This window comes from Mastomys coucha, unplaced genomic scaffold, assembly GCF_008632895.1.
Source record: "Mastomys coucha isolate ucsf_1 unplaced genomic scaffold, UCSF_Mcou_1 pScaffold22, whole genome shotgun sequence".
In the NCBI taxonomy this organism is placed as follows: domain Eukaryota; kingdom Metazoa; phylum Chordata; class Mammalia; order Rodentia; family Muridae; genus Mastomys; species Mastomys coucha.
In genome coordinates, this window is record NW_022196905.1 from 60,995,463 (window position 1) to 61,018,555 (window position 23,093).

Consider the following 23,093-nt stretch of genomic DNA (forward strand, 5'->3'; position numbering starts at 1 on the left):
CTGGAACTCACTCTGTAGACCAGGCTGGCCTCAAACTCAGAAATTTATCTGCCTCTGCCTCCCAAGGACTGGGATTAAAGGCATGCGCTACCACTGCCCAGCTCCTCAGAAAGTTCTTAAATAGCAAATAATATTTAAGGGATACTAGGGAAAAGGAAACAAAAGTCCGATTTAGTCTACTGCTTAAATAACTCACTTAGAAGATTACCCAAGAGGACGATGTAGAATAACTACCACTTAATAATGGGATTCAGGTATTTTCAGCATTTTTGTGAAACTCATTATCTGATTAAGCTGAGCACCTCCTTCATAACTTGCAGGTGCACCGATGACTGACAACTAGTACAGTCTCTTCTCTTCGGTGTTCACAGTACCACCTACTTCAACCAGGAGCCACTGAGGAAGAGATTCTAGTCCTCTTCATTCCCAAAGCACGCACAAAGGTAAAGAGAGAGCAGGTGATTTTTGTCTAAGTTGAGACAGGTGAGTTTGAAGAGTTACATAAACCAAGATTTTAGAAGAGTAAAACAAAACAAACAAACAAACGAATACACCCACCACCACCAGCAGCAAGAACAAATACCCGGAGGGCCAGAAGAAAGACAAGTGGCCATGGGCCACTCTAGGGGTCACTTATGGGCCACTATCTTCTCTGTCATTCATCCTGGGGCTTCTGTCTAATCTTACAGCATGGAGAAAACCATACTGGACATAGGTAATATGACCGGAAAGTCATATAGAAAGAATTATTTTTCTTTTTTTTAAATTTCAAACTAAAGTGTTGAATATAACTAGCCCTTGGTTTTCAAAGATCCCATCTTAGTAAGCCCAAGCCTACGCTTCGCTGTGAGAATTGAGACCAAATACACACTAGTGTCTGAGCCACAGCTGTGTCTAGGATGAGTGGAGTGAGAGGAGTTATCCACGCTAACGGGGTAGATCCCTTCCTCAAACTGTCAGCCACTGAGCCGCACAACAGACAAACAGCACTGCCATCTCCCTGGGAGGAACAAGACTCTTACATCTCTAAGGCAAGTCTTTCTCAGCACACACTCCTCACTAGTAAGTGTGGAACGGTGAAGCAACATCAAGGGAACGCCATTGCTTTTAATTTACTAGGAGGTAATTTGAAATTTAAAGAAAACTATATCTTCCTATAGTTATATTAACAACAGAGAAAATATAATTGTAAAGGTCCAAATATTTTTTTTGTTGCTGTTTCTTTCTTAATAAGATTACAAGAAAATTTTAAAGTAATCCAAAGTAAGTTTTGGTACAAAAATTATTTTTAAGTCCAAGGTAAGCTTAGATAGTAAAAGGAGGTATGGATATTCTCACCCATGTACATCTATGAGAGGTTTCTAACCGATGGAGAGAAAAGCTAATTAATGAAACATTTCAATCAAACAAGAAATGAAACTGAAAGTGGCCTTGGACATTAGTTCCCACTTAGGAAAAAGTCTTATACCACCAGAGTCTCTCTTCAACCTTCTGACACCTAATAAATTAGGTCAGTGTGTCAAAAAACAAATGTGTAAGAAATACAGAAGGATCCAGCTTCTAACTTTCCAAATACAAATAATTAACATTTGATATGATAAATATACAAGGATTCCTTCTAAAATTAAAAGTTTACAAAAATATAGTTACTCTCTGACTTCCAATTTACCCAGTGTTCCTGGGAGCTGGTGAGACGACCACTGTTTTCTACTTTGGATAGAAGTTCATCAATAAATGGTGTCATAGGAACAGTGTTAGGAATCTGAGGACACGTGGGTATTCAATCCTGAGTTTTTTAAAGCTACATCCTCTGACAAGGCTGAAAGTGCCATGTTAAATCCCACTTAGAAGACAGAAAGCTATGTTCTTGAGAGGCCAGTGATGGGCTCAGGCTCCTCACTGAGGAGAGCCCTTCCTTCCCAGGCCTTGTTTTCCATGTGTCTTTGATCAGTTCTTGGAGATGAGATTAGTCAAGACTTAGTCTCTGCTCTTTCTCGCTTCTCTAAGTTAGCTCAACTTTTTCACAACAAGCCTATCACTGGGGTTGCATATAGCACCCTCACCCGATCTTCCCTGTCCCTCTCTGTTTCTGTCCCCTTCTATGTTTCAAAGGTACCCTAAAGTGTGTCCATGCTGCAGTCTGTTACCTTAGCCCTAACATGGAACCACGAATCCATATGGGCTCATTTTCACAAACTGGAAACTTCAAAGCCACCTGCACTTTTTTCTCCCTGTCTAGCGCTCTCTCTCTCTCTCTCTCTCTCTCTCTCTCTCTCTCTCTCTCTCTGCTAATTATTTACTAAACACTCACTGGGCCCCCAGGCTCCATTAATACTCCTGAGGGTACAGCAATGTACAAGAGCCCAAATCCCTGGAGCTCATGGAGTAGAAAAGAGGTTAGAGACAGAAAATAAGTAGGGGATGCAGCGTGTTGGGTAGTGATAAATCTTGACAATCTGATTTTGAAATATTCACTGAATTCTTTTTTAGACTTTTCACCATCTTGATAACACCACTTGGTCTAATAGATCTTCATTTTTCTTTTAATGTCAGCTATTAGAATAGTATACCTTGTTTGCTAAAAATCTGCTCTTTTTCTAAAATTCATCTTTTGTTCTTCTGTGAAAAGGACCTTTGAATGTTCCCAGAATAGGTAACACTTATTCACTGCTTGCTGTCCATGAGGTATGACCTTAAGGATATCACATGTTATTTAATTCTAAAGCAAGCCTGGTGACTGCTTTATTGTCTAGTTCTTATACTAGATGGTCATCTCATCTCCAGTCAGACTTCTACTACTTAGCAGCATATGCCTGATATTTTGTGCCTACACCTCACAGACTTGGAGTAACTAATCATTTTTCAATGAATGAGATCTACTAATGTTTAACAATTTTCTGGCAAAAAAGGAGAAAATGTTTTTATGGTTATAAATACCAATCTAATAGACAACTCTAGTTCTGATTCTTGCCACAAGAATTGGCATTCATTATGATAAAGGTTTTGGAAAGAAACTTCTATTAATTTAGAGTATTTCAAGTACGTATATATTTATTTTTGTTTATATATACATTTTATATATCTGTTTATGTTATATATATATACATATTTGACACAAAAATAAGACAACACATTATGTTAATCTCTGCAAAGGATTTGGAGTGGATAAGTCTTTTCTATCTCACTATAGTCAAATCTTGGATTTTATTCTAAAAATGTACAAACAATGCTAACATAGGATATAAGTTTTCCTAGACTACAAGCTGTGTTTTATTTCTGCGGTATAGGGGGAAGACATAATTAGTCTTATATTAGGAAGACAAACATTTAGTTCCATACTTCTGTGGATGCAAAGATAGCATCTCTTTATCATGCCATTAGTTGTAACTAACACCTGCAAACAGATGTTGCTACCACTGATGGCTCAAACACTGAGAAGTGCCATCTTTATTCCTTCTGCCTTTCCCTGCTACAAGGAACCCTACCATTTTATCCAGCAGAGATTTAATTCAGTTTGTATCCTCGCATGGAACAAGGATTTTTACTACCTGTCTCTAGCAACCACAGTGTCTTTCAGTAAGCAGACAACAGGCCCTGACATACTGAATATGATTAACAGAACGACAAAGTTTAAACATCCTAATCTATATCTGAAATGGTGTCCTTGTGTTTCTGTTGAGTGTGTGAATATATGACTCATTTTGAGTCGTCATATAAATAGTTCTTTGTTCAGCCACCTAAACTATTACTTCTTTTGTTCTCTCCTCTGGACTACTATCTCCAACTGTATAGTTGGATATATACTACATGTTAAACAATCCCTATAGCCAGTGTCTATCAGTAAAAGTAGTTTCATTAAAACCTCTAGCAAGTGAAATCATTACTGCCTCACAATATGAAGGTGATATTTTCTAAGAGCCGTCTGATTAGTTTCTTTCTAATGATATCCAACTATTGTATTATGCTCTATTAAAAATACTCCTTGACTGCCAGGCAGTGTTGGCGCATGTCTTTAATCCCAGCACTTGGGAGGCAGAGGCAGGTGGATTTCTGAGTTTGAGGCCAGTCTGGTCTTCAGAGTGAGTTCCAAGACAGCCAGAGCTATACAGAGAAATCCTGTCTTGGAAAACAAAAACAAAAACAACAACAACAACAAGAAGAAAATACTCCTTGAATACATTTTTATACTGTCTTTTGAAAGACAGTGTATAGATACCATAGCTAGAGAAATTATAGCTTTGCTATAAAACCAGAGAGAAGTCTGAAGAGGCAGGGTAGAAGATTGCTAACATGCAAGGCATCATCCAAACTGCCATGACTGAATTCCAACACTCTGGCTCTCAGTGGTTGACCTCCAGCAAGCAACTTTGGCCTTCTGACTATTCTTTCTCATTTGGAAACCTGGAAGAGGATCAGTAATGCCTTAGCAGTCTACTATCCATTCTAATAAATATAATGGGCACGGAACAAGTACATGGGACCCAGAAGCACAGTAAATATTACTTATATTACTGCTGGTGACTCTCTGGATTGGAAGCACAGCCTGGATGGAACTTTGGTTCCATCACTTCTCAGGACAATGCCTATGACTTCTTAAAGCCCCAGCTTCCTTGCCTTTTTCCTTTTAAAATCTTGCAGTTTAAAACATTCTTTTAGTAGAGCATCTATATGTGTCTTTTCAAAAGACTTAGTCATATTTTAAATTATGTGTACGACTGTGTATCTGTACGTATGTGTGCATGAGTACGGGTACCCACAAAGACCAAAAGAGGATATCCAAGATCTCCTGGTATGTGTTACAGGTGACCATGAGCTTCCCGACACTAGGGGTTGGAACCAAACTCAGGTCCTCTGCTAGAGCAGGACACATCCTCGAGCACTGAGCTGCCATCTCTCCAGATCCAGCTTCCGTGATTTTAAATGGAGCACTCTCAAAGATATTGAGTGAATTAAGTAAAAAAAAATAAAGAAACAAGTCCTAACCCAATGGCACAATGACTAATGAATTATATGTTCTCTAAAAAAAAAAAAATCAGGTTAAAGAAAGATTTAAAAGAGTATATAAGGCAAAGAAAGAGACAAAAATTATAGTGAGGACCAGTCCCCAGAGGCTGTCAAATCCAGCCATGGTCTAAAGAATGGAAGTGAGAGAAAGGGAAGTCCTCCAATCTCCCGCTAGTGGGTCTAAGCAGGATGCCACCAATCAAGGAGGACCACAGTGTCTTAGACACATGGGGACAGAGTCACGTAGCCTCAACAATGACTGACACTCAAAGCCTGGAGACCACAGATACAGCATCCAATGACTCCAATTGTAGCACATGTTTCCATTCAATGGGTTTTTTCTCTTTTAAATAATATTGATAAAGTAACACAGAAGTAATATTATTATTTGTGAAATTTGAGGCTGTGCATTGATAAAGGCTTCCCCAGTCTCCCCAACTCTGACTCCTGTAAAGCCCAATAGGAGGTCATTTTTAGACATGCAAAGAAGTACTATTAAATAAGAAACATCAAAAACCCATATTATAAAACACAATGTTGGCTTCCTCAAATACAACAGTTAAACTATAATGTAGAAAAAGTCTAAAGTTATTTGGGGGGAGTTCATCTTATAAAGGGGTCACTGACTTCTTTCTACCATGGAGTGCTAAAAATAGCAAACTTACTGTTTCTTTCAATAAGACAAGATAAATGGAGAGGAAACTCAGAATACTAAAATAGAATGAGAAGAAATCAAGGCTTCTAATAAGGTGAAAACCACAATATTTAACTTTAAAAATAAAAAGTATAAATAAAACCTCATTTATATTTAATCTGGAGATCATTTCAATTAATTAGAAACAATAATCAAATGTAATTTTCTTTTCATGCCAATTTCTAAATTGAAGTTAATTTCTTTTGTTAATAAATGATAAACCAAAGACAGTATTTTTATTAAGAATTCCTCTATAATATTCTGTTAGAAATTAACTTCAGGAGAAGAAATACAATTCTATTAGTTTTTAAGTTGAATAGTCATTTAAGATCATCTATACTATAAATTAAATACCTTAAGAAAATAGTATTTGTAATATATATTTGAGCCAATTTATTTATGAAAAGTTAAATACTTACAATATCTTCTATTATTTCTTTGATAGCTGCCACAGCTAAAATAAATAAGAGAGGAACCAGTGTTGTGTAACGACCAGTTGGCGACACATCAGGAATTTGCTGAATAAGAAAAAAGGCAAGATAAATTCCAATGAGAATCATAACGATTACTAAAAACCTAAAAGAATAATGTTACAGGCTCTTCTAAAACATTGATTTTACTAGTACTAGGTGAACAAGTACTAAGTTGGAGAACAAGCTAAGTTGCTTCATGGTAAATACACAGCACATAGAGCTAACACAGGGTAGGATTATAAAAAGATAAGGTAGCATCTAATAAAAGATAACACCATCAAAATGTCTTAGAAATGCAAGAAATATCTGATCTGTAGAAATGTCCAAACAGTCTAATATGAGTAAATCAATCATGAAATAATGTTTATTTCATTATCTCTTTATGATATCTAGATCAGACAATAATGCTTGGAGCCCAAAAGAAAACGAGACAGACACGCCAGATGTTAAGAGTGGCTACCTTTGTTGCTGGAACAATTAAACTTTTCTTTATGCTTTGCTGGATTTTTCAACTCCTTTTGCAAACAGTGAACATTTGTTATTTTTTAAAGCATTTTTTTCCCCTTTAATCATCTATAACAACTAACTTAAGTGGTCATTTTTGTAAGTGATAACTTTTTATAGTGAGCTGTTAAGTATTGATACTTTTCACTGAAATAAAGCTAGCTGAATAATTTAAGTCCCTCCTCTCGTCAACACCTAAAATGATACACTTCTTGCCATAGAATTTACAGGCCATATCACATATTTGGATAAACCCAAACCCAAAGGCTTAGAGGGGTGCAGAAGATCTGACCCTGTGTGTATACAGCAGCAGCACTGAATATGCACGAAGGGCAGTTAATCTCTGCCTTTCTATAAGCCGTAGGGGATTGGTGGAGCATTTCCCACTTCCTGCACACTTGGCTTCAAACAGAGGTTGGAGGATGGGTGGAACTTTACCTGGAGCAGGGCAATAAAGAGAAAGAACGAATTAGCCGCTCTTCTGAACTGAGAATAGAGGAACCTCGGAAGGAATGTGATCACGTTGTATTTTGCAGTACTAGAAAGCAAAAAAAATAAATAAAGAGAAGCACAAAGCTTAGTCCCTCCCACAATGAGCGCCCATGGTTTCAAAGTTCTGTTCCCACTGCAGGAGTAATCAGATGACAACATTTGTGGACCATTTCAAATTTGGAAACCATAGTTGAGGGGTCATTGGTGTAAATGAAAAAGAGGGAGAGAGGAACTGCCAAAATAAACAGTGAAGACTGAATCTCATAGGCTTGGCTTTCTCTAGAACATTGTTTGTCCTCTCTGGCCAGTTATCGTGCTGAACAGTACTAGGGGCAGCTCACAAAGAAGGGCACCTTTAGATAAGATACTGGACTACCACATCAACAGAAAAACATCAGCCTTTGAACAGGGCCAGATAGTGCAAACAGCTTCTAGACAAACCAGCACACAGCTTTTGCAGCTGTTCTAAGCTGCACCGTCTCTACAGCCCATGCTAGGAACATGGTGAGGACTCTCTACTGTTCAGAATCAGTAAGGCATGAAATATGCTGGCATTGGAAGCATCTTGCTACTAAATAGAGGGGAGATTAAAGATATATGCTATATTCTTCAACAGAAATACTACTAGAGGACCTACAATTTTGTAAATATTCATTTTTAGTGGGTACATCTCAAATCTAGAAAATCCGCCCTAGGGAAACACCAGAATAGCAGTTGAGGTGCCCATGTGGCCAAAGGCTACTCAAAACCTAGTGCTTATGTGGGATCTTTTCCTGATTGTTGAAATCAAAACTGTAAGAGACGCAACAAGGAAGACATTCTTGAAGCATGCTGTATTATATACACATGATGTATCGCAGCTATCAAACCCTACACTTTACCATTCTAGCTCAAACAAACAAACCAAACCCCTCAAAGTTCCTGATATAGAGTTGCAAAAATTGTTCCTAAGCTGTTAGAACTTGGCATGCAAAAATAACACACCATTCCATGAACAGGTTTAGAGAGATGACAAGTGCCCAAGAGCAGCTTTGATTATTAAAAATCACGAGAGAACAGGTGCTTGTACCGCCCAGTACTCCCACACCACCACACCTTCCCCAGCCCTTTCTACCTGACGTGGTTGTTGCAGAATTTTGTCAGCTGAGGCTGGTTGATGAATATGGTTCTCACTTCCTCCTGATCAGCCAGTGAGGTCTTCTCTGAAACATCATCCGTCTTCTCATAACCTGAAAGAGACACATTTCTTAGTGGAGAAGGGTTTCCTTTTATTACCCGGATCCAGACCAGGCTATTCTACCATGGGATACCCTGACAAGCCACAGGCTGCCCCTTACTGGTGACATTTCTCTTACAACAAAGAGTAAAATACATACAAAATTTGTTAGGGGTGCCATTTGATATTTACGTAAGAAAGATCTCCTTCAGAAGCAATAGTATTTTTTCATCTTTCCTAATGTAAATGTCCCAAATTTCTCTTATATTTATAGTATAAATATAAATGTCTCTTCGATTTCATAAAAAGATAGCCAAAAGTCAAAAATTTTGGACATAATTTATGTGATAGTTTAAGTAAAACTCAAAAAAGAGTAATCTAAAATACATTTTGAATATTCCTGTGTCGTTTTGGGTGCAAATAGAAACAAATTTGAATATTAAGGTTTAAGTAGGCAATCCTCGAAATGACCCATGTAGGTACATTCCTTTCCTCCCTCCAGTTAGAAGCATGATTTCTAAACTTCATTCTCAAGATCATCATACAACTGTTAAGCCACCCCATGGTCACTGCAATAGTGCTGTGGTTCCCACTTGGCTCCTGGCAGCAAGACAACACCAAACAAAACAACAACAACAAAAAAACCACCAAACCAATAACAACAACCAACAACAAAACAAACAAACAGAAACAAATGGATAAGAAAGCCTTTAAATGGCTCCTTGTAACTTTCTAGGGAGAACTGGGGTATGGGGGCTGTTGCCAAGACCTTGGGTTTGATCCCTCCTCCCCGACCCCCTACACCACTAACAAAATTAACCAAGCAAACAAACCAACAGGATCCAATTAAGTTAAGCCCTCCTCTGTAGTGAAAGGACAGCAAAAACATCGCATCTGAGAAGCCCATTTGTTTCCTGGTCCTCCTTTCTGTGCCAACGCTTCCCTTAAAACCTGCTTGGCCAGTGGCCTTCTGAAGGGTCCTGCACTGCGAAAGCCAGCAAAGCTGCTTTGGGTCCACAATCATGGGCAGTAGCGACTCCTCCTCCACTGCACACTTACCAGGAGGTTTTCTGGCTCTCTGGTTATGAGTCAGCCTCCCTCTACCAGAACAGGAGCTGCCGGGAGCCATAGATGGTTGTTGTTACTCATCTCCACACCAGTCAGCAAACAGCAGGTACTCAACAAATGTTGGTTCAATAGACACACCCCAGACGACATAGAAGTGGTGGCCTCCACCGCCCCGTTTTCAAGCTTCTCCACCCACTGATAAAGATACTAAGGATAAGCAAGCGCTAGTGACAAATAGTAGCAACAAGCTTGCCTGTGGAACACAGAGATAGTGGGAAAGGGAGACTCGTGGAGGTGTTCCAGAGTGGACAGGGCAGCTGCCGGGTAGGGATGGACCGGACATCATGCTGACTAAGCACTCAGGCCGGCTCAAAGAAGACTTTCCATTGCTGAGAAAGCATTCTGAAGCCTATTCTCCGCCTGGCAGGGAGCCACTTAGAGCTTTCCAGGATCGGAGTTCCATTTTATCCGCATGGTCTGGAAGGTCACAGCTGAAGGTAGACTCCATCATAGGCATTTTTCAGTTTTAGAAATGTCGCTTTCGCCCACAGTTGTCGTCGTGGTCTATACTTTAGACATCATACTTTAGACACAACACAAGCTTCATTCCCTCCTTTTGCATTATCCGAATTTCACATGGGGATTGGGAGATGGATCATTCGGTGAAGCGCTCGCTGCACAAGGGTGAAGGGCTGAGTTAAGATCTCCGGAACGGACACGGCAATGCACTTATAATCCCAGCATGCCGGAGGGAGACACTGGAGATCCTAAGAGCCAGCTGACAAGCTAGACAGGTTAAATTGTCAAGCTCTGAGATCAAGCGGGAGACCCTGCCTCAGTATATTAGAAGGTATAGATCGATTGAGAAAGCTATCTTTAGGTGGGATTTCTTTTTACAGTTCTGCACTTTTGAGAGCCTAGCCCTGGGTTATTTTTTATTTTTTTTTCCAAGGAGTGATGGATCAGTCCTCCTGAGAGATTTGGACTAGGGTCCAAATGGTACATGAGTAGAATCCATATCACATGTCTGTCCCCCTTCGAACCAAATTTGTATTCAAGAATTCCTATGGTATTCTCCTGGGTCAAAGGGATTAGAATCTAATCTTTTTATTTCTCACAGAAGAACCTGGGTAATTAAGATAACCCTAATGGGTTAGCAGAGGTCCCAGGAAATTTAGACAAGGAACTTCTCTAAAAGAGGCTACATCTACAATAGTGACACATTCCTAAGAGTAGGCCCTTTAAAAGGGCTGGATGGTTCTAGGTGTATAATACCTGGGTGTTAGAGAAAAGGCTGAACAGGGTGGTATATGTCAAGCTGGGTGACGGAGAACACTTAAGAGTTCTGAAATGCCCTTGCCAAAAGTGATACTGAGATCTAAGATGTACTGATCAAATGGGATAACTGAGCTCTGAGACACGCTGACCAAATGTAATACCAAGAGAAGGATTTCTTCACTAAGAGTAGACAGATCCTCAGGGAGCAAGACCGATTGGGAACTCCTCCACTCTCCCTGAGCCCTGCCATGAGGCTTAGCAATGACATGCAGAATCCACATGGATATGAAGCTATAACTTGCAAGTTGTCTAAAGGCCAGAGATTGCACATACCACCATATATGATATATCTGATCCCCTACTGACTATTAGGTCTAGAAATATATAGGCCTCAGAACCTCAAGACATCTGCATGATACTTTAATGAAGGTGTCTGCTGTGGTCTAGGAGTCGCTCCATTATCAAACATTGATATTGGTTAGTCAGGGATGGCTTATTGAATGTACACCCTAATAATGATCAGATTGGAACCACAAAAGGGACTTGGGGGCCTAATTGTGGTGCCAGTCTGCTCTCAGGACAGGATTTTCATAGGAAAAACCAGATTCAGAAGTTTAAAAGGCAAGGAGGGAGCAGCACTAAATTTTGGCTTATGCCCGAGTGGTCCTGAGTGAGGTGAAAGAGGTAGGAGATGGGTGGTGAATGGGAATTTCAGAGCATTAAGAGAGCAGAGCATGAGTATTATAGTCACAGCTTTTTGGTTTATTAGTAGCATTCTTCAGTGTCAGTCACAAAAACCACAATGAGCTCATACACAGGTGCAGGAGGTTCTGCCCAGTGGTCAGCTCTGACTCAAGCCGTAACACTTCATATTGACCTTTAACTTAATGGGTCCTACGTAAAGCTTTATGAAATTCCTTAAGAGTAACAAACCTCAGGACATACAGTACAGTATAGAACAGGATATGTGATCAGCATGACCTTGCTCTGAGTCAAGCTATTTTTCTGTGTCAATGACAGGCAGGCATGTTACAGCAGCAATATGAAATAGCTGGTAGGTATAAAACAAAATGGCTACAGCTATTCTGTGGGTGGGGACGGGGGGGTCAGACCACAACAATGTCTGAAGGAAAGACCTAGAACTTTGCTAATGTGGATGGCAAGAGTTTGTAACTATTTTATTGAAGTTCAGCTCACTGTAGACATTGGCAGGTCTGGCTATATCAATATGCTATTAATCCATATTTCATCAAGAAAAGAACCAAGGTTATTATTTGAACCACTTTGAGGGCAGTGGGTCATAATTTTGACCTTATCTGTATACTGGGTTATTGGTAAAAACACATTCTCTTTATGCAATTTGATAACTACCCATTGTACACCAGGCAAATGATTTTTAAGTGTGTGTGTTGTTTTGTTTTTAAGGCAGGGTCTCATGTCATCTGGCCTTGAACTTTCTGTTTCTCAGAGTGTGTCCTTGAGTTTTTTATCTTCCTGTCTCATCTCCTGGACCCAGATTACCAGTCTGTGCTGCCTCACCTGGAGAAAATTTCCATCATCAGTCATGAAGGCCTCATAAAGAGCTGGGTGGTACTTTGCCTCAGTTCTTAGTGTGTAGTGGTCGTAAAGGCAATCCAAGAGGGAAGTCCCTCTCACCTCAACACTAAAGAAGTCAAACTAAGATGGCACAGAGATACCATGCTCCTTTCCACACTCAGTTCCATCTCTGTTTTAAGGACAGAAATTATGTCCCTTAGGATTTGCTTGGTAATCCAGGGGGCTTGTTAGATATTTTAGTGATGTGTTCATTTAAGCCATTAAATTTATTAGCAGTTCTTAATCTACCTGTCCAGACTCCCGTAGACTCCTGAGAACACTATCACCTATACAGGAAGCAGGAGGAAGCTGGTGAAGCCACTGTTTTAGGACGAGTTCTCTCAAGCCACCTTTGTTTTGAAGTCACACTAATGGTGAAACTGGCTTGGAGAAAGAAATGTATCTTTAACACACTCTCTAATATGCCTTTCAGTTTTTCCTACTATAAAATTGAACAGAGGGCACACAACACTCATCTAGTCAATAGAAATCGACCTCGAAGCATTGATTTACTGTTTCCAGGACCTAGCTTCTCTAGGTTAGTACCAATAAGGTCTGGATTGAACTCTGAAACCAAAATCTCACTGAATGTATATCTGGTAAATGTCAAAGCAAAGAATAAGATGCATTAGGTGGTTACTCTCATTAGCATCTAATTTTCAAAACAGAAATATTGTGTGTCTATCTCCTGGAATAATTGGTATAAGATGAGAGAGTTTATACACAAAGTACTTACTTATAAAACACTTGGGATTTGCTAAGGATATTTTTAAAAAGTCTATTTATGCTTGAAGCGTGAGCAGTGATGGGTACATTCAGATGTTGAATCTCAGAGAAGGGGAGGCTGGCACAGTGTCCCGAAGCGGTTAACTTCTCCCCAGTGTAATTGTGAGCCCATATGCTCCTCCTGCTTCACAGAAAGTTTCCTGAATGTTCTACCTGATTCACACAAGCCCTTAGTTGTCTGATGAGCTCTCAAGTGAGCAAAACCAGACCAGCAGTATGTTGAGAACAGATCTCTTTCTTAGAGCTAGAGAGCTCTTCAAACTTTTAAGATGTAAAAATCCAAAGTTCATAAATGTATGATGTGAGACAATGTCACAGGAACTAGAAGAGCTGACTGAGCAGCACACCCCAAGGGGTCTCCCTGCTTCCTGTAAAGGCATCCAGGTTCACAGTAAATCCTCAGGAGTTCAAGCAGGTGGTAAGGGATGGGAGTATCTTTTAAGGGCGTAGGTTGAATAAGCCAGTGAACCATGGATCCTACAGTACTGTTTCTAAACTAAGAGAAACCTCACAGCCAAGCTGATTCTCCTATGTTGGCCCATCTGAAAAGTCAAGTGAATCACCACATGCCTCATGAGAGCCAAAAGCAACTCACACGCTGGTGACTGGATGAAACAGGAATCCAACAACACTGGGCTCACACAACCTAATTCACTTAATCCCACACAAGGACAGATACATCCATAGAAACAAACTCTTCTGTCTGTTGAAGACCCTGGCAATGGGATCATGATACTTCAGGTCTCTTGCTTACCACTCTCCCCTAGAGCTGCCAAAGTGTAACTCTGTAGCTCACCCGACCCCGTCTAACCACCTTCTCCAAATTCGAACTGACATCTAATCTTTTGATGGAACCCAAACCAAAGCCTAAGAACCAATATATTCCTAGCAGATGGCGTTGCTCCTGTCATATGTTGGAAGAGAGGGAGAGGGAGACACACACACACACACACACACAGAGAGAGAGAGAGAGAGAGAGAGAGAGAGAGAGAGAGAGAGAGAGAGAGAGAATGAATGCATAAATGCTTATCTCCTTGAATTCTAGGTTCCTGGAAGTGTATCGTATGGCTATCAAGTACAGACAGACAGATGAAGAGAAACAATTCCACCTGCGTACTAACTTCCCAGTGTTTCTAAATGATCAACCCTTTAGTCTTAGAACCAACTTCATTATCAATACCAAATCACTCTGAACTGCCTCAAGTAGCATATTCCACATATATGTAAATATGTATATATATACATATATTAGACCTATAACATATATAATATATAAATAAAATACAAGTTACATATATTATACATATCATTGTATATGTATATGCATATATACATGTATAACATATAATTATTATATAATCTCATACTGAAGAGTGAGTTCTGGGTTGCAAAAAGGATCTAGTTTTGTACCTATCATTTTTATCTTGCCCAACAGTGTAACAAAAACACACACTACCAATGCACACTTCTTCAGTTTATTTGGAGTTTCCAGATCTTGGAGGCACTCATTTCCAGGTCTCAGATGCTCAGCTAGACACTTGACAATTACAGATATGACCAGTTTCTTAAAACAAAAACAATAAACCGCTTTATTCTTGAGACTTTCATAGAGGCATAAGATGGAATATGTTCATATCCACCTCTTATTTCTCTCTATAATCCTCTCAACATGCCCCCACCCTCACTTCACCCTGACTCTCATCATACGCTAAGTCCAATTAATGCTGCCCACATGTGTGTGAGTGTGGAGCCATTCCCTGGAACAGGTACACCTTCAACACAAATCGCTCCCTCCTCCCTCCTCAGTAAGGGGTGAGGCCTGGAAAGCACTTCCCTATGGAACTGAGTAGACAACAATTTCTACAGAGCCAGCTGGCAAGCAGTGCTGCTCCTCTCCTAAAGCATATATGGTGGCTCCGGTTAACGTTCGGGTTTGTGACTTCTTAGAGTCACCAGAACCAAACCTGTCTTCTAGAATAAATGACTCTGGTGTGGACACTAAATGATTTATTGAAGCAGGCAGTGTGGTGGCTGAGATCTTAAATGCCCCCTTAAAGCCTGCTTTCAAAGGCTTGGTTATCATTCCATGACAATACTAGAAGGGAGGACCTAAGGCTAAGGAGAATCAGCTAGGTGATTAAGGATATATTATATACCTTTGAAGGGAACAGGAGAAGCTGGCTTGTTCTTCCCTCTGTCTTTCACTTTCGGTCGCCTCCTCCCAGCTTCCCTCCTCCCCTCCTCTCCCTCCTCCCTGACCCCACTTCCTCTTCCCTCCCCCCTCCCTCATGCTTCCTCCTCCCTGCCTCTCATCTGTTCTCTTCTCTTCCCTTTGTATTTGTCAAGAGGTATGGATTCTTGAAAACATTTCTTCACACATTTATCAGCATTTCTTTGACCATGAACTCTATGCCATGATACGCTGCTGCTTTGCTGAGGGCCCTAAGATGGCCCTAAGCAACTCTGGCCTGGAGAATATGAAACAGAAGCCCAAATACCTTTGTTCCTTTTAAGTTCATTGTCTCAAAAACTTTTTTCCAGCAAGGAAGGCTGACTAACACACCTTTCAGTTTTCAAATGGTAAGGGAGTATACTGATTTGCTAATTTGGAGCTCTAGCTTCTAGCTATATTAAAGATATAGTTTTAGTAATACCCTACTTGACCTGATTTGTAACCAACATTAGAAGTTTTGTTTTCTAAATAATATCATAATCTCAACTAATGATAAGAATTACTTAGAATGTCCTAAGCATACACAAAATCACAGATTTATCAGGCTGAGTTCTTCATTTTTAGTTATAATATGACCAAAGGGTATGTACAGAGTTCTGAGGAGCCTAAAATAGCAGCAGAGGGAAATAAATAGCCACCTGATACTCACCATTAACAAAACATCATTTGGGCATTTGCATAGAAGGATATAAAAGCGGTATGCTGAAGGCAGCCATTCACTTCCCGCAATAACTCCGATTATCAACAAATGTGGGCTGGCAGTGTGGCAGCACACTAGCTACTTCTCTGTAATGAACATGTGCTCCCCCGTCTCAGCAATTCCAATTACTAAACCTGTGCACAGGCTGTGGGGCCAGTTCTGGTTCCTCTGCCCTGTTACAGATAGCACTCAACATAAACCCTTCCCAGTTACGTTTTATTCTTGATAAATGAGGAAGCAGGGCTAATGATCTTGGGCTGTTTTCTAGTCCTAAAGCACCCAGAAGTTAGTACCTTCTGGGTATGGGTAGAAAGCCAACAGCGTGTGTACAAGAATGAGGAAATGAAAGGTACGAGCCTTTTCAGAGACACCAGCTTCTTCTGAGCATTTACTGCCCGGTTACCAAGTAAGAGGGCCTTGGGCTTCCTCCTCCCTCGGTCCAGACCCAGCTCGTGCTTTCGGGCCACACAGCTAGGTGCAACCAAGGACAGAAAGGGCTCAAAGGTTATCTACAGAAAAGGCTTAATGTTTTCCGAGCCTCACCACAGGTACCACAGCCCGATCTGCAGAACTTAATCCCACCATTTGTTCAGTCAGCATAATCTCTTTGGGAAGGCATTTTACAAACCATTTCGGAAACAGCTGAAGATAAGATTCCCTCTTTGGGATTGATTTTCTAGAGTAGAGGAAGATAATTATAGATCATTCTAAGGGAGCCATAGGAAATGGCTCTAAGCAGGTAGTGAAAGCCCAGTCCAGTTCCTTAGTCCCACTGTGGTTATAGTTTTTGCAGACATCGGTGCTTTGTCCAGGGCAAGTGATGCCTCATACTGAGCGGTCAAAGACAGGCCTCTCAAGACACTGAACTGAGTGAGACCTTAGTGATAGTGAGAAAAGAGATGGATAACATTGACTCAATCAATGAGTGTTCCCTGGGGGAAGATATGGCCAAGAGAACCTGAATCACCGAGAGACAGGAGCAGATCCAGAGACACAATGAGCAACTTGAATTTATGTTCTTAATCTAGCAGGAATCCACTGCAAGGATCCAGTGAAAGGCTGTTGGGAGGCCATGTGATAGCACAGGTGAAAGACAATAGGGGTCCTGGATTCAGCTTGTGACAACTGAAAAGAAAAGAATGTAGAAACAGCTCTTTGAGCCTATCTCTCTCCTTATCTTTCTAACATTGTACAGTGTCAGACACACCTGCCACTTAACGTGACACCAAGCAAAAGCCCACAATCTGAAAGAGCTGTAGGATTTAAAAGATAAATACCCCATCTATATCTTTTATTGATTATATGTTAAGCTTAAAAGTACTCCAGGAATACCAAGTTAAATACAATGCTAGTTACCTTGTTTTTTTTTGGTCTTTTTGTTATTTTGTCTTTTTTTTTTTTTTTTTTCCAGAGCTGAGGACCGAACCCAGGGCCTTGCGCTTGCTAGGCAAGCGCTCTACCACTGAGCTAAATCCCCAACCCCTAAATACAATGCTAACCCATAGCTTTCTGCTTTCCTACAAGGTTTTGTACAACGTGTACAACCGTGATACCACTGGGCCAGTAAAAGGAAATATCCTAGCCATTCTTATCTGTTATGACATCAGAAAGGCAGATTATGGGAAGGGGACCCCTTGAGGCAGATCCGTGTTCAAAAACTGCCTAGGGCATTTTTGTACAACATTAAACAAAGCAATTCATTGTCTGGGCCTGACTTCCTCAGCCATAACCAAACCATTGCTGTTAGGATGACTTTGTGTTAGCAATATAGATTGATACGCTCTAACTGTTCTTATAATTCTAGTATCCACAGAAATTATAAAAGGTAATTCTTCTTTTAAAATATTTGCTATAGAAAAAAACAGTGTTGATAACACAAGTAGAGGGGATAATTGTTAATTAGGATTATGTCCAGTGTGAATCAACATGAGCAGCAAAATAATGACCTTCCTTATGCAATTCCGTAAGTAGATATTAACTAAATAAGTTTTCCTCTAAGCTACCATCTCTATATAGGGGTTATGCAACTGAATGCAGGGGTGAGTAGATGAGAGGGAAGAAGAGCTGCCTCTTAACACACTTAGAGAGCCATTATGGCTGTGCAGATTATGCAATTAGAAGGAGGGCTGCAACTGGACTCAGAACATCTATTGTATTATCTTCGAAACATACCAGGCAGGGTCCAATTACCTGTTAGTCAATGGTTTCCGAGATTGATCCTTAAAGAGACTATATTGTTTGCGCAGGATTCTTGACCTAGATTGAGGTTATTAAACAAACAATCATGCTTATGACAGTCTGAAGCTAATAAAAGACTCTGAACTGGAAAACTAGCCGGGGACCTAAGAGATGCAATTAAAGGTAGGTGCTAGTTAGGAGGAAACAGGAACCCTGCCCAGTGTCCTTTTCAAAGCACACACGAAGATGAATGCATGCACTCACCGCACATGCGCAAGCACAAATAAACGTCTCCTTTTCCTTTCTGTCCTGCACCAAGCTGTGCTTTCATTTCAAAGCAATCGGGAGAAACAATTTAGATGTTCTCATTCTCTCTATAAATGCAAAGGCAGTGACTGTATCTACAAAGGAGACTTGAAGCCCTGCATTCTGCATTGTTGAAGTGGGGTGACTTCAAATGTTCAATTGGGAGCACAGCAGCTGCTCAGAGGGAGGACAGAGGCAGGCATTAACTCTGGGACCAGGAGCTGAGCACTTGGCAGCTTGGGTGTTCATAATATACTTTGAAGCAAGGCACTAAAGGAATGAAGCACCTGCCCAAGTATGGAAATTAAATAGAAACTCTTCAGTACATCTTAGGTCTCCAGACGTGAGTGTAAAGCTGGGGTGGGGGAAGAAAATGTCAACTGCATCCATATATCATCACTGGACTGAACACAGCTCAGGCACTGTGGACATCTGCTCTCTCCAGTTCAGCATCTGCTTTTCCTGGAAGTCTCCCACTTTTCTTTGGAAAACCACCCACAGGAGTACTGGGGGCATCCCTTCAATCACCTTCCTCTGCCCGATTTAACTTAAGAAATGCTGTGTGCAGTAGGACTTTGTGATACCCAGAAGTGATGGCCCGCTACTCACACTACCTTAACTCTCATGTGACCCGTCTGTAAGGCTTTTGTTTTGTTTGTTTTGAACTCAGCTTCTGCCCATAGAACAAAAGTGCTTATTAAATCCCTTTCTGTACCTGGCCCAAATTCTTCCAAAGGCTCGCACTCATGACTGGCACTTTTGCACCTGCTCTCCTAAATAGATCACTAAGCTTCAGGAACCTTCCACAACAGGCTCTACTTGCTGGATCAGATCATCTGCTTGCTCTAATTAAGTTCTTCATCCAGCACATTCTAGAACACTGTGGGATGCCACCCCAAGGGACTTGTAGGACAGCTGAAAACTTTCCATACCATATCCATTGCTTCCTCTCACAACCTTCTTGTTCAAGCAGCTGTGACCCTTGCTCATTACCTTTAAACTTCTCTAAGTTATAGGAAAGAAAAAGTTGTAACAAAGAGACACTTAACTCTCAAATATAAAACGTGGTTACTTGATTTATTCATTCACTCATTCATTCACTAACTCATTCATTCACTCACCCATTCATTCACTAACTCATTCAGTCACTCAATCATTCATTCACTAACTCATTCATTCACTCACCCATTCATTCACTCACCCATTCATTCACTAACTCAGTCACTCAATCATTCATTCACTAACTCATTCATTCACTCATTCACTCACCCATTCATTCAACAACTGAGCATGACCTCATCTCTTCCTTGAATTCCAATTCTTACAAAATTTTTCTATGGCCATCATAGCCCTGATGAATTTCACTTATATATCAGAACACATTCTTTATCATTCTTCAGTGTATCACACAGGAAAGTTTACATATGAGGAATGTGCCTGGCATACTTATGATATACTTACATATGTACACATAATGTACACACACATATTGTATACATTGCTAGTAAGAATAACAGATAAATAAGTGTCCTTAGCTTTGGCTGCAAGGCTAGATCAGGAGTAAAGGCACACTTAAGTATTAATTGGGTATGTTGCTCTAACATAGGGAGGTAATATGAACTACTCTATAGAGTATAGTCTTGTATGCACATCAAGTATTTACTAAGTTTTCTACTTTAATATACGGTATTCAGAAATTCCCAGAAGTTTGTAATCTTGCCACTTATCATGATAGCCACTAGCATACGTTCCTATAAGGACCTGCTTTCACTATACACAGTGAACAGTATTTTTCTTTCAGAGCCTCTGGAAGAACAAATTTAAAAACAGACAAGCATGAGCACACAGCAACACCATTTGTCTACAACAGGAAGAAAATAATACACGGACACCCCCTGCTTCTGCCCCCAAAGTCACACTAAGCTGTGGCAAGCTCTAAAAAGTAGTACTCTGAATCCTATGTGGAGAATACTAAGAAGAACTCTGAGATGGTCAAAAGAAAACACTATCCACAAGCAGAATTCCATGAAGATCCATGGCCTACCTAGTGGTAGGCTTCACTTGGAGTAAGTCCTTAATCTGTGCAGGTTGGGTTACTAGGAAGTGGCAGTAAAGCATTTACTAACGTTAACATCCATGGAAATGCAATGAATGATGGAGGGGGATTTAATGATGTCATCTTAGAAACACCCTATAGGCCATGTGGTCTGAGAGAGAAAAAGAATGAAATGATGTTCCACCAAGCAGACTGACTAGCACCGAGGGGTTTTCCACAGCGAGATGTCTATGAGACATCTCCATCTCCGGGAAGGTGCAGTCAGCTAAAAGCATTGGCAGCTTGCCTAAGTCAAGCTCTACTCTAAGAAGGTCTTGGAAATAAGATGCTGAATGAGCTGCACCCACAGACTGGATTCTAACCGAAAAGGGGGAAAGCAGAAGGGATGCAGTAAAAGATGTAAAGGGTAAGGAGCCTTGACTATCAAGTCAGACATGGCTCCCACACTTCAGAACACATTTCATGTTTTCAGGAAGACCCCTAAAGGGCAGACTCCTGATTGGCTAAGACAGGATGCTGACTAACTATAAGACTCCCTCAAGAGAGAAGAACATGGAGTATTCAGACTCCACTGACATTGGACTCAAAATCCTAGAACAAGTGACAGAAGATCCAAAAAGGCAGGACACAGGCTTGTAGGTTCCAGAGTGGAATGCACACACAAGCATGCAAGAATAGAGTGAATGAATTTCTTAAAATGGTAAGAGCCCATCAGAATGCTTTCCTTGTTCATTTGGAATGCAAGAAACTGATGAGACAAGCCTGTTGCCCAAAATAGTTGTGTGGAGTTAACAGATAACAAAAGCAGAATTTAGCAACTCCTATTTCACTTCATTGTCCGTCAAGCAGCAGCATTGAAAACCAGACAGGGCAGTTGCAAAAGTCCAAAGAGCTAAAGCAAAGGGGAAGCAGAGAGCTTTACTTTATTATTTTAAGGTGGTACCTACAAGAATTTGTATGTTATAACAGCAACACACACACACACACACACACACACGCATAAATATACACACTCATACACACACACACACACACACACGCATGCACACATTGCACACATTCTCTCTGTCTCTGTCTCTCTGTCTCTGTCTCTGTATTTCTCAGTCTCTCTCTCTCTTTCTCTCTCTTTCTCTCTCTCTCTCTCTCTCTCTCTCTCTCTCTCTCCTCTTTAGAATTATGAGAGCCTGAATGATGGTTAAGAGGAGTGTCATAATATAGAGCCATGAAGCTCAACAGAAGATTCAAAAATAAAAAAACAAAAACCAAACAAAAAAATCTAACCAAACAAAATCCACTGCCCTACTCCCCTGCATCCAAAACAGCCAGATTACACACATTACAAGGCACTGTTTATAAGTCAACATATCTGCTTTCTAGGCTCACAGATCTAAGCTCGTGGTTGTTAAGGACTTATAGAAATGGTTTAAACATGATTAATTTGGAAGTTAAAAAGAACATCTATTCACACTGAGAATGAATTCAGGTAAGACTGAGTAGGATTTAATTACTTTGAAGGAGCTATTTCAATGTATACAGAAACAGAATATATTAAATTAAAAGGTGTGCCATTTTACAAAGTGTTCTTTATATCACATGAACAATATTGCTATTGTACCATAATTTAAAAGCCAATGTCTGTCAAAAACCTAATACAAAGAAATGATTAAGGGGATCATTTAGTGACCAGAAACCTGTAAACTCTCATAAACAGACTTTCTGCTTTCTCCTTTTTTTCTTCCTTCCTTCCTGCCGCTCTCCCCAATCTCTTTTGAGACAGGGTCTCACTATGTAGCTTTGACTGGCCTGGAGCTCACTAAGTAGACCAAGCTGGCTTGAACTCACAGAGGTCTGCCTGCCTCTGCTTCCTGAACCCTGGAATTAAAGGTGAATGTCACAATGCCCAGACCATCAATTCTTTATTAAAAATAATAAACAGCATACAGTGGCTATGGATATAATGGAGCTCAGTGGTCTAAGGGTTGGCTTACCATGTGTAAGGCCTGGGGAATGAGATGGAATAGACAAAACTAGCATCCTGTTACAACCCATGGCTATGCATCCATGCAGATCCACGAGCAGGTGAAATCTACTGAAAGGTCCAAGCGCGGCTGCACTTAGGCCCTGCCTCCTTTCCTTCCCTAGTCTAGCACCTAACCCTCGGGATTAATGCAATTTGGACAGAAGAGCCAGGCCTCTTCTGGGGACATGGACTTGCAATGTGGCAGTAAGGCCAGCTAACTCAGTACCATAGAGATGTGGGCTCCAGGGTGCCACACACATGGCTTGTATGTGGCTCAAGTGTGTCCCACTGTGGCTCATGTGTTGAAATCTAATTCCCACTGTGAGACATTAAGAGAAGAGAAACAATTTAGAGGGAGGCCTTGGGACTCATTAGGAGTAGGTGAGGTCAGGTACAACCCCATGGCTGAATTTCACAACTGAAGGAGAGATACCAGATCTCTCTTTCTCTCCCTCCCTCTCTCTCTCTTTCTCCCTCTCTCTCTCTCTC

The 23,093-nt window shown here is 40.6% G+C and overlaps 1 protein-coding gene across 7 annotated transcripts in view; it reads right to left on the reverse strand.

Moving 5' to 3' along the window:
- Window positions 1-23,093, reverse strand: part of Atp8a1 (ATPase phospholipid transporting 8A1) — a 226,824-nt gene that overhangs the window by 184,451 nt on the left and 19,280 nt on the right. For 3 of the 7 annotated variants that reach the window (XM_031342532.1, XM_031342536.1, XM_031342531.1), the window contains exons 1-4: window positions 9,443-9,596; window positions 8,282-8,396; window positions 7,114-7,213; window positions 6,118-6,216 (exon numbers count right to left, since the gene is read on the reverse strand). In XM_031342532.1, the coding sequence (XP_031198392.1) occupies window positions 6,118-6,216; window positions 7,114-7,213; window positions 8,282-8,396; window positions 9,443-9,512 (384 nt within the window). In that variant the 5' untranslated portion in view covers window positions 9,513-9,596. Of the gene's footprint in view, window positions 1-6,117; window positions 6,217-7,113; window positions 7,214-8,281; window positions 8,397-9,442; window positions 9,597-23,093 lie in introns of those variants that run through there. The other 4 variants (XM_031342535.1, XM_031342537.1, XM_031342534.1 and 1 more) reach the window with 2 other exon arrangements.